Source organism: Protopterus annectens, chromosome 14.part0, assembly GCF_019279795.1.
Source record: "Protopterus annectens isolate FY-2018-M chromosome 14.part0, PAN1.0, whole genome shotgun sequence".
Lineage (NCBI taxonomy): Eukaryota > Metazoa > Chordata > Ceratodontiformes > Protopteridae > Protopterus > Protopterus annectens.
In genome coordinates, this window is record NC_056748.1 from 118,951,704 (window position 1) to 118,964,335 (window position 12,632).

Genomic DNA, 12,632 nt, shown 5'->3' on the forward strand with positions numbered 1-12,632 from the left:
AAGTAATTAGGGACCTGGGGACCCAAGTTGATAGCAATCTCTCATTTGACAACCACGTGGCCAAAGTGGTTAGAAAAACATTTTATATAGCCCACCTAATCATGAAGGGATTCACATCTAGATCAGGTGAGGTCATCATGCCTCTTTACTCATCCCTCATCAGGCCCATAATTGAGTAAAATGCCCCTTTTGGGATGTACCTTACCAGACACCTGCAGCAACTGGAAAGACCCCAAAAGTACCTCACCAAGAGGATCAAAGGGCTCAAACAGATGCCATATGCTGTCCGGTTAAAGAAACTCCAGCTCTACTCAGTGGCATACCGCCTGCTCAGAGGCGATCTGTGCCTGACGTATAAAGCCATGTCCAACCCGGAATTAATGGACATGCTGCACCTCAGAAAGTCCAAATCCCTTTGAGCCACGTGCTCGAGAGACTTGAACCTCAGCACTGAAATAAATAGGACATGCTGGAGGGACAGATTCATAACCCAGAGGCTCCCTTCACTCTGGATTAAAATCCCAGTCCAGGTTATGCAGAGTCCCTCATTGACTCTCTTCAAGAGGAATCTTGATGAGTAGATGGGAGATCGTAGGTTTACCCCGGGTATCACTTCTGTGTCACTGTTAGACAGAGGCACAGTATACTAACCTCGAAAAAGGGCATAGCAAAATTAATTTAAAATGGGTGGTGAAAGCCAAACACACTCTGGCTAGGCTTATAAATGCCCTAGGGCAGATAGCCTAGTATGAACCTAAGAACCTAAACCACCCAGCATGTTATAAGTAAATAAATGATTACAATTAGTTGCTATAAAAATAAGAGTATGCTTGATTTTGTATGGAAAGTATAAAATTATTAATAAAGATACAGACAAGTAGATAAATTGTATTTGACATGAATTTGGTTTATATACAAGAGAAAGGAGGAGGAGATTTTGATTTAGAAGAAACTGGAAATTAAAGATACCTTAAAGAGAATTTATGGCAGTGAAGAAGGCATTGGACTGATTTTTTAATGTAAAGTATATGTGAATGTATAAATGTGTTTTTTTTTTATATGCAGGTAAGTATACATAATTTGAAACGTGCTAACATGTAAACTGTACTTTTGAATACATTATAGCTCTCCATAGTCATGTTGTTGTGTTATGGGATTGTTTATATGCTTCAGAACTACCACTAACGCAAACAGATGAGACCTTGGTTTAATATCTCATCGAAAAGGATGACGCACTCATGAGTGCAGCATTCCCCCTATGATTTTAGAAGAAGCTGATAGGGGAATTGACCCCGCAATCTTCTGGCCCTCCAGCATCAAAGCTGAGTGAACTACAGTTCAGCCAGTGGCAATGCAAGACAACTTTTCAGAAGACTGATGTGGCATTAAGAAGTCATAGAAAGTATGTTCAGACTAATGACTTACTTCATATGTATGGAAATGTCTTTACTGGTTTGGACAATATGTCATAGAGTCATTGTATTTAGACACCTCCTGCAGTGTTAATAGTAGTGCTTGATCCAAGGAATGTTGCAGTAGGTATGAACAGCAGAACTGAAGAAATGAGTGGAATGGACTGCATGGGTATAATGAAGAACAAACTGAGAATGGGTGAACAGCATGGCTTCTGTTATGACGCCAGGTACATTTGTATGTATACACACTGACTGATCATAAACAGCTATAAAGAGAAAAATATTATCAGTGCTGCATAGCTGAGGAAGTAGTCATAAGAGAAAAGTATTTATATGATTAATGATAAACAGATTTTGGTAAATGTATCTTCTTTAGAAACTATAGTTTGTTTATGAAAAAATACAGAATCCTCACAATCTCTTTTGACATTTCATCAACAGCTAAAATGTTTAAAAGTGTCATTATTATTATTATTATTATCATTATTATTATTATTATTATTATTATTATTATTATTATAATTATTATTGTTGTTATTATTATTTATTATTATTATTAATAATTATTATTATTATTATTATTACTATTGTTATTATTTATTATTATTAATTATTATTATTATTATTATTATTATTATTTATTATTATTATAATTATTTATTATTATTAATTATTATTATTATTATTATTATTATTTATTATTATTATTATTATTGTTATTATTATTTATTATTATTTATTATTATTATTATTATTATTAATTATTATTATTATTGTTATTATTATTTATTATTATTTATTATTATTATTTATTATTATTATTATTGTTATTATTATTTATTATTATTATTATTATTATTATTAATTATTATTATTATTATTATTATTATTGTTATTATTATTATTTATTATTATTATTATTATTATTATTATTATTATTTATGATAAACTTATAGAGGGTCAATGCAATGAACAGAGTGGCGAGAGATAGTTATTGAAGACATTGATATTTTATGCTTTACAGGACTAAGTCTAAAATCATTCATACAGAGCTAAAATATGAGTTTTGTATTAACTCAAAGGGCATAAAACCACATGCTGAGGATATTGAAACAGCAGTACAAATACCCCCCCCACACACACACACACACATGGAATTATACATTACATTTATTAGTATGCTATAGCTTTGTTCAAAGTTTATTTTGAATGTGTCAGTAATTCAGTAATATGTGTTTTAATATGGAAAATACTGAACTAAAATGTTAACGGTATTTGGGTGCAGAGCAAGAAAAGAATTCTGAATTGCTTAAAAATTTTATCAAGGAAACACCCACAATTAAATATTATCATTTGAGTAAGTCAGTCTCATTACAACAGGATTCAAGATGAAATATAAATTGTTGTATTCATGGATGGGGAAGGCACTGTGTATTTGACATTAAATTAGAAAATACTTTTATTAACATTCTCAGCAAAAGAAGCATATACTTTTCTTATAAAGATAACCACAGTGATGTCATTTGTAGAGTGGAGAAGGCAGATGGTGGGCAATTTTCCCCAAACAGTGTAAATTATACAGAGACAAAGGGCATAATGAAAGAAACTGTTAACAAAAACATAAAATGTGGATATAGTGAACATTTTTGGTTAATCTGTAACCATATTGTACAGAAAAAGCAGGAGATAAAGGTGAAGTTGAAAGTTATGAAGAAAGTAAGGAATGGCCTGAAAAATGTGGGTTTCTGAAACTAAATTAAAAGCTATTAAAAAGTAAATGAAGAAGAAAAAGTTATGAACCTTCATGTAATTAATGAATCTCATGCTGCCACATGCACACTGACGATACATTCCTGCAGCTACTGTGGAACTGAAGCAGATATCATGTAACAGCTTTGAAAGCTCTATATCAACCTATACTGCCACACACACACACACACACACACACACACACACACACACACACACACACATGCACACTGAAGTGCCATGTGGAATTCACTGTAGAACTGAATGGGATATCATGTAACAGCATTGAAAGCTGTATGTTGACTTATACTGTCACACACAAGTACACACACTCTGAAGTTTCATGCTGCACTCACTGTGGAACTGAATGAGGTACCATGGAACAGCTTTGAAAGTTGAATGTCAACTTGTACTTCCATACAATGAGCAGCCAGAAGTATAGAACTTCTCAACTGTCCCTGATCTTTGATCAGATTTTTTTGCTCCAGTGTTTCTTAGTATTTTGTATTAGCTATACAGCTATGATGATTACAGTTAATAAATTATGAGGAATATTAGAAGTAAAGATTATTACTCCAGAAAAATGCATGTTAAGTCAAACCTTTTGATCATAGCCACCAATATTTAAAATATGACTTTTCATTTGTAGTTCTTCTCCGTAATTATTTCTGACTTTGTGCATGATTCTTGATGTAACTGTCTGAGACATTTTTGAAATATCTTATACACTTTGTACAGCCACACTTTTTTAACTAGTATTATAGCAGGGCAACTAAAACTCCCATTGCTAATTAAATAATTTTTATTATATGTCTTAGTCTTAATTTTCTGTTATGTGTTCTCAAGACAGTTTCAAGAAATTCATCTCTTGCAATTTTGTCTTGAGGTAAATTTCTTCGATCCATTTATTAATCAAATTGCAAGTTGAATATGATATGATCCCTGTTTTAATCATCTGTGAGCAGTGCTGAAATATGATGAACCGAAGTATAAACCATAGCTCTGCACAACACCTGCTTTTATTTGACCTTAAAATGATTCTCTACATGGTGGTACCAGTAACATATGAATATATTTTAGCTTTAAGGCTAGCTACTAATTACCAGATTACTAACCATCGAGAAAATCAGTTGGCGTGTGTAAGGTTGGTGGTGGTGATGCAAGATGAGGGCTAGAATCAAATAGAACCAGGGTCCTTTATATCTGACATGGATGGATATTATATTGCATAATTTCATTAGCCAGCAGCCAATAACTTTGATTTGAAAGAAAGAATTTGCACACCTGTGATTTTAGCAATATTTAAACATCACTTTGTACTATCTAATGAAAGTTATTGAACAGCAACTTAATATTTTATTCCATAATCATTAATCTTGCATCCTTGGGATGAGACATTAAACCATGGTCCAATCTGCTTAAGTTGGTGGTAGCTCAGATGGATGCACAAGATCCCACGACACTTATAGAAAAGAGTTAGGGAAGTTCCCTGATGCCTTGACCAAATTTCCTCCAGTAGTATAATACTACCACAGGTCTCCCCTGAAAATAAGCCACTAGCCTAATGGGACTGGAAAGCACAAAGGATAAATAAAACAATAAATCACTAAATAAAGTTTGATATAGGACAGGTAGATTTCACATTTCCATGTAAAACATGACAAGACAGAAATCATAGAAATGAAAAAAGAGCAATGATCTGAAAAAAATTACAGTAACATAGTCAAACTGAGGAAAAGAAACTAACACAAAGGATAGCATGCTGAAAGGAACAGCGAGAATCACACATGGAGAGAAGCATACACATGGAAATAAAGACAGACGAGAGACTAACAAATAATATGCATTGGTATCAGTTACAACTAAATGTACTGCCCATAATGGAACATTTAAACATAATTTACTCCCTAACTCTTTCATACACCATCATACTCAAACACAATATTTTAAATTTATACATATCTATGGGTGAACTGCGGTGGTGGTGCTGCGGTAGTGTTGTCGCCTCACTGTAAGATGTTGTCCTGTTTGATTCTCAGCTAGAGCGTCTTCTGTGTGGAGACATGCATGAATGGGCGTACCTTCGTTGAAGGTTATGCATCAGGGCCGGCAACTCGGCATATTAAAATCTACTGCCAATCATTAGCGGACCGGAGTTCCGCTATGGCGACCCCTAACGGGAAAAGCCGAAAGACACAACAACAACAACATATCTATGGGTGAATTATACATACTCTCATTAATTCAAGTAGAAATTACTGGACATACAACTAATGTGTCCTGCTACTACAATTTGCAGCTAAAATATATATTATTTTCTCTATATACTTCTAATATGTTATGATTTTGTACCTGGGCTCTGTATTTGTTAAATGACTCTGTATGTGTTTGCTTGCCTTTGTATATTTACAAACTCTGGAGCTTTTCTCCCCGGGCCTATGCTGAAAATGGACATTTATCCAGTCGGATTCTCCCAGTCAACAAATGTAAAATAAATAAATAAAATAAATAAATAAATAAAATAAATAAATAATTTGGCTTTAACAGGGACCATTTGATGAAAATACCCAGTAAAGTCCCAGACTACAGGTACTGCTCAAAGCTCAGGTAAAATTACCTTTCGGATGCTAGAATATGTTGCCCTGGACAATGATTATATACTGTTCAACCTGTAGCATAGCTAGAATGAGGAAACTAAACTACATCAATTTGAGGACTTCACTTGGAAATAGCAATAACTGTTTTGTATACTGGTCAAATACTTCAACATCTGAATTTATGAACTGAGGCTGTTACTGTTGGTTTGGCATATGAGATTTCAATTAAAATAAACTACAAACCGATGACAGTTGCTGGGAGAGAAAAATGTCACAAAAACAGTTATTAAAAAATTCAAACATGAAAAGAAAATTGTCAGAAAAAAGAGCCAAACATTGATCATAAAAGACAAAGCGGTATAGCATGCTGATGATATGCAGCACTGCCATCTTGTGGTTGTATAGTATACTACAGTAACAGACCAATTAGAATGAGGTGCAGTTACATTTTTATGTTTTTAAATGTATTTATTTATATTTTCAACTTTACTTTTAACTTGGATAATAGGATGCTCCACAGATACTTTTTCACCCACAACAAAGGAATATCTCTATATCTATCTATGTATCTATAATATATATATATATATATATATATATATATATATATATATATATATATATACATGTATATATGTATATATATATATATATATATACATAAATATATATATATATATATATATATATATATATATATATATATATATACCATATTTCTTTCTAAATAACATCTAACCAGATAATAAGGCCTAGCATGTTTTTCCAGGGTGGTCATGATATAAGCCCTACCCCAAAAATAAGCCCTGGTTAATATCGTCAACAACACACGACGGAATTATAAAATAATATTATTGACACCCGTTGACTAAGGTTATCTTACTCTGCTCGCCATTTTCAGACCATTCGGACACCCAACTTCTTCTCTTTGCAGAAAGTTGCAAGACTCTTTCATTGGGAGTCCTCCATGATTCTTACTGTAACCCTAATCATCACTCACACTTGATGGTTGAGATCCTTGGCCCATAAACCCCCGCAGGTGTACTTTGATCGGTCAAAGTACAGACAACACACGTAAAGTGAGCGCTCATGATAACAAGTAGCTGTGTTTATGTCTTTTCTTCATAACCGGCGCCATTTTGTGTTGCCACTCCGGTCGTGTAAGTCTTCGATTACCACCCCAGACAACATGAGTGCAAAAAGAAAGAGCTATTCCGTCGAGCACAAGAAAGGAATCATGGATGTCTCCTGAGTAAAGAATCTGATGGCTTTCTGTAAAGAGAAGAAGTTAGATCTCCAAATGGTTTGAAAATGTCGAGCAGCAGATGTTAACCTCAGTCAACAGGCCAATGAGGGAAACGCTAAGAAGTGTAAGTGTGGATCAGGTTGGCAACCATTATTTCCTGAGCTTGAAGACATCATCTGTGAGTGGATTGCTAACAGGAGAGTAAAGGCTTTGGTTGTGCACAGGGCTGATATTCAAGCATTTGCCCTTGCAATGGCACCACAGTTAGAAATATCCCCAGAAGAATTCAAAGCATCACAACATTGGCTGGATGGCTTCCTTCAGCGATATGAACTGTGTCTAAGAAGATCGACAGCACTGTTCAAGCTGGAAGATACTGAAGTTATTAAACGTGCACTTGCATTCAAGTCCTTTGTTGATGACATTGACTTTTCTAAATACCAACTGCCCAAACCGATTGCTATGGATGAAACTGCATTGTTTATGGACCAAGGATCTCAAACAACAATTGATCAGAGGGGTGCCTCATTGATCTACATTCCCTCCACAGGTTACGAGAGTGCACATGTTACCTATATTTTGGTAATTCGTCTAGATGGAAAGAAAACTCCACCTTTAATCATTAGTAAGGGCAAGAAAGATAAGATTGAACGTGTTTCAGGCATTTACATTCTTGAAACCAAAAAAGCCTGATGCACACAAGCAGTTATAAGGAAGTGGGTCGATGTAATGATGCCACTTATTTTGTGAGGTGGTGAAAGAGGTCTGCTAGTCTGGGATTCAACCAGCACTCACCGCGCTAAAGAAATGAAGAAATTCCTAGCACAGAGGAGAATAGATCAAATAATGATTCCCGCAGGAATGACTGCCTATCTCCAGACTCTTGATATTGCAATAAACAAGCCATTCAAGGACCATTTACGCATGGAACTCAATGACTACATTGAAAATAGAATGGAGAGAAATCAGCATGGAAACTTTGTGAAGCCTAGCGTGCAAGAGGTCGTGACTTGGATGAAAAATTCATGGGATAAAATCACTGACAGATGTGTTGCCAATGCACTACGACCAGGCTACTTGGACAAGCAGTGCTCATTTAAGTAGAGCTCTATTGCTAGGCATGACAGATTGGGGCCAATGGTACTACAGGAAATGCAGTCGCAAGAAATTCAGGCTGAAATTCGGGGGTTGGACACTTATGACAATGTTCCAGAAGAAGATGACATGACTGTATTTGATTAACTGTGAAAGCCAAGGTGCAGATATTCTGAAGTTGAAGTTTTGCTGCACTGTTTATGTAGAATTCTCACAAAACTGTCAACCCATTATTAGAACTGTTGTCCAATAACAGAAAAGTACAAAATAAATGTCAATTTGTGTACATGAATAAATGTCGATTTTTGTACATGAATAAAAGTCGATTTGTGTTCATTAATAAATGTCGATTTTTGTACATGAATAAATTAATAAAGGTAGATTGTTGTACGGTGTGTGTAAATAAGGCATCCCCTGATAATAAACCCTAATGCATATTTCGGCGGGGGAAAGAATATAAGACCCGGTCTAATATATATATATATATATTTACTATCATTTTGTCGATTGCACTTCGTGTGATTGACATTAGTGTGAAACTGCTGTTTGGCAGAATTGAAAAAAACGAATGCCACAATGTCAAAACTTCCAACAGCGAATGCAATACAGGATTTGCTGTTGTGAATTTCGACATTTTAATGCAGATCGCACTACAGTGGGGATTGGGAAATGTACCCTTTCCCGCACTATAGTGCAATCCCGGAGTTTGTATATCTAAGTAGCAGGGAGTGTGGGGGATGCAGGGGGGCTTGCCCCCCTGAAAACATGTTCTTTACTGTGCAACGCACAGTAGTGCTGTTCCCGGAAGTGTGGTGAATGTTCGAATTATGTCAAATTTGAACATTCACCAATTCTGAGTTCGGGATTTTTGTAGTCCGCTGCAGTGAATTTTGTTTTTACGTTTCGTAGAAACAATAATTCGCTTAGATTGAACTCGACAAAATGATACTTCGAATATAAACAGTAGACTCGCGGTTATGTGAAAGTGCACTTCAGTGAAAGTGCACTTCCACAAACATCAGTTCAACGGACTGATAAAGAACACAGTGGGCAAGCCCCCCTGCACCCCACATCCTCCCTACTTAAATAAAACAACTCTGAGATCGCACTACAGTGGGGAAACACGTAGATTCCCTTTCCCCACTGTAGTGTGCTTTGGCACCTGTGTTCCTTAACGATTCGTTGAACTGTTCTTCACCGAAGTGCACTTTTGCTTAACTGCACTTTCATGTAACCTAGAATCCACTATTCGTTTTTGAACAAGTGGATTTTCGGTCTTTTTCAGTGGACCCATATATATATATATATATATATATATATATATATATATATATATATATATAGACTCAAGAAGGCTGTTGTATCAGTTACAAATACCACTGAATGTGAAAGTCTAGTAGCACAGCACAAGTGATACACATGCTTTAACTAGGATGCAAATTCAAACTCCCTAGATTATCAGTCAGTCTGCTTTACGCTTAAGCTTCTGAAGCAACTGAGAATGTGCTATGTGCTTACATCTTCTTCTCTGTATCATACATATGTGCTCCACACATAAAACCACCAAGGAGAACAGCCCAAGTGCAACTACACATTTGCAGTTATTATTCATTTATTTACATCCTTAAATATAATTTTTTTTCCAGGATACTTGGGTTGGTTCCCAGATCCTTTTTTCACCTACAGGTACGCCATATGTACTGGAATACTATCCTCCCCCAGCATAATACAGAAGCAAAGAAATAAGGACAACAGGGAGCATGCATCAACAACTCCATAAACAGGGACTCAAACAAACTGCTCTGTCAGTTAGAAGCTTTTTGGAAGCACAGGCCCTTGCAAAGATTTAGGAGCACAGCAATAAAGAAGTGTGTGCTACTCCCTCTTTTCCCATTCGTCTGCTTTTGTGCAAATCACATATGCATGAGGGGAAGATGAGGTTTCAGGTATTAGCTGCTTTTGTAACTTAATAACAGAGCAGCTAGTATGGTATTCCCGACTGTCTGGGTTCAAGCCCTAATAAAAGCATGCAATTCTTAATGGTGTATACTTTGACTATATCAGTACCTATGCTTATTAAAAGCTTACACCTGAAGGTAAGGAACAGGATGGAGGGCTCTCACTCCTTTTTAGAACAAGTGAATCATTAGGGCAGCTAGGGAAAGACGTGATGGATAGTATTGGTCAGGGTCAAAAGCACTTGGCAATAATTTGTCATTTACACCATCTGTTCAAGCAGTTGACTTTCACAGTTAACAAAAAGTAACTATTTTTGGATAAAGCCCCACCACACGCACATATAGGAGGGTATCATCCTCCCCCCACACCACCACCATGTAACCTGAAACTACTGCAACTTCTGTTTTATTTCTGATAAATGCTGGGTTTGGGGCAATTGCATTTGCTCATCTCTGTTTTGAACTCTGTTCATTAAAACATGGCATCAGCAACAGTATATGCCATTTAACAGTAAAGGATTAGCTTCCATTTATTATTACTTTTTTGTTCATTACACTATATGATTCTGTACGATTTCTTTACTCCTGTCCTAGTTTTGAGCACTATGTAAGTTTGTAATATGCCTAGAAATAAATGTAGATAACTACAGCACTTTGTCACTTTGTGAAGGCTTGAATAACACTTAATACTTCATTGATTACCAAGCAGCAAAATATTACAATTTAAAATTCCCATGCTGCATTTAAGGCAACTATTGCAAATCTGAACTTGCACTGTGTGACATTCAAGGATCTTAAACTTTATTATCATGTGCAGATATTGTTAAGGAGATATATGCTGTGCCTCTTGGAAGGATGCAAATTATTTGGATGCCCGTTCTTCGCCATGATATCACACCTGCACCGACTGATCAGATTTGGGGGTTGGTTTAGAACACGTTGGCAGTACTTCATTTATAAGATGTAATCAGTACATAGATGGCAATACCTCAACAGATGAGAAAATTAAGTAGAGGGAGGTAGTGAAAGTATACATAATCCTGATTTGCAGATGTCATCCTGTGATGGCTATAGCCCAGCAACAGTACAGAAGTAACTGCCATATTCCTTCTCAGTAGCTAACTATCACTTAACTATGCATTGCATACTGGATAAGATTTAGTTGCTCTGGATAACTTTCCTACCTAGTCCATTTTTACTGTCTCAGACATGCATGGTCACCCATACCATACTGGACGTTTGCTGTTTATCCAAGAGCTACCTCATTTGTCCTAATCAGCAAGAGCTTCAGCAGCTCATGGTTGAAGCAGGCAGAGCAGCTGAATTCCATACATTATGGGAAAGCATTAGGAAAAATAGTATGAATACAATGAATGCAAATGTACATTCCAGTTCATTTAGGTTTTTATAGAGTAAGTTTATAAAGTATTGTTGTATCATGCATTGTAACATGCTATTACATTAACTGCCATGACACTATACAGTAATCCAGAATAATCAACATCTGATACTTGCAAAAATAAAGGCTTAGAAATCTCTGCGATGAGTACTGCAACAAATAATTTTCTGCATTCTGAATGCTTAAAGGTATAAGACATCGCATTAGAAACTTTCATTCACATCCATCCTTATTATTTGCTCACCTTCCATGCACACCTGCCAGTATTGTCTGGTGTACTTGGGATTTTACACGTAGCACACTTAAAAAGTCATTTACCTGGAGAAAGACTGCTACTGCTGATGTGGTCTAATTGAGACAGTGAATAAAAGATTACCAAACCAGCATGAAGACTGGAAATTTTTGATGCTTGTGATCTTAGTGAGCAAAAATCTTTTTCTAAGAAACAGAATATGACGGCTATAACTCATCATCAAAACTGCAAACTGCCACTATAATGCTGTGCATTTTCTGGACTAAATTATACATTTAATTAGATAAAGTAATATTTTGTTTGAAAAAAGATATACTTACACATAAATATGTATGTCTCAGAAGTATAAAGACTGTAAAATTCAGCACAGAAAAGGCCCATCTAGTCATGATTAATCAGTGATATGCAGTGCTCTGTTAAATGCCTCATGCCTTCTCCATAATAAAACATGAAAAAACAAGTTAGAACAAAAATCAGGTCTGAGCCTACTCTGTTTAAACTGGCCTCTTGCCAGAGGTTGACTTTTAACCTCTAACCTTGTCTGCTCGGCATCTTTTAGTTTTCTTTGATATTGATTGCCTAATAACCAGCCATAGAATAACATGGAAAGGGGCCACTGCAGTATTTGCAGTCATCTATAAAAATGCTGATCAGGTGCATATTTTGGCAGCCATAGCCTACAACATACTGCACCAACAAATATAAATAAATGTCTCAATCAATTATCATTAGGTGATGAACATATTGTGCTTGCTTTTTAGCTGGTTCACAATGTAGAAGTCAGCTTATGCTGCAATAAAATGAAACTAAAACTACTAACCGATCGTAGTCTTATGCACTAGTGGAAATTGTGTAGTTCATGCCCATATTTTACTAAGAATTGATGGCATCCAGGATACAGCAAGGAATGATATTTCAGT

General features: G+C 35.6%; 1 protein-coding gene across 1 annotated transcript in view; it reads right to left on the reverse strand.

The window, feature by feature from the left end:
• Positions 1-12,170, reverse strand: part of LOC122788883 (hyaluronan-binding protein 2-like) — a 611,288-nt gene extending 599,118 nt beyond the window's left edge. The window contains exon 1 of the mRNA XM_044055827.1: positions 12,033-12,170. Within this exon, the coding sequence (XP_043911762.1) occupies positions 12,033-12,101 (69 nt within the window). The 5' untranslated portion in view covers positions 12,102-12,170. The remainder of the gene's footprint in view (positions 1-12,032) is intronic.
• Positions 12,171-12,632: the final 462 nt, after the last annotated feature.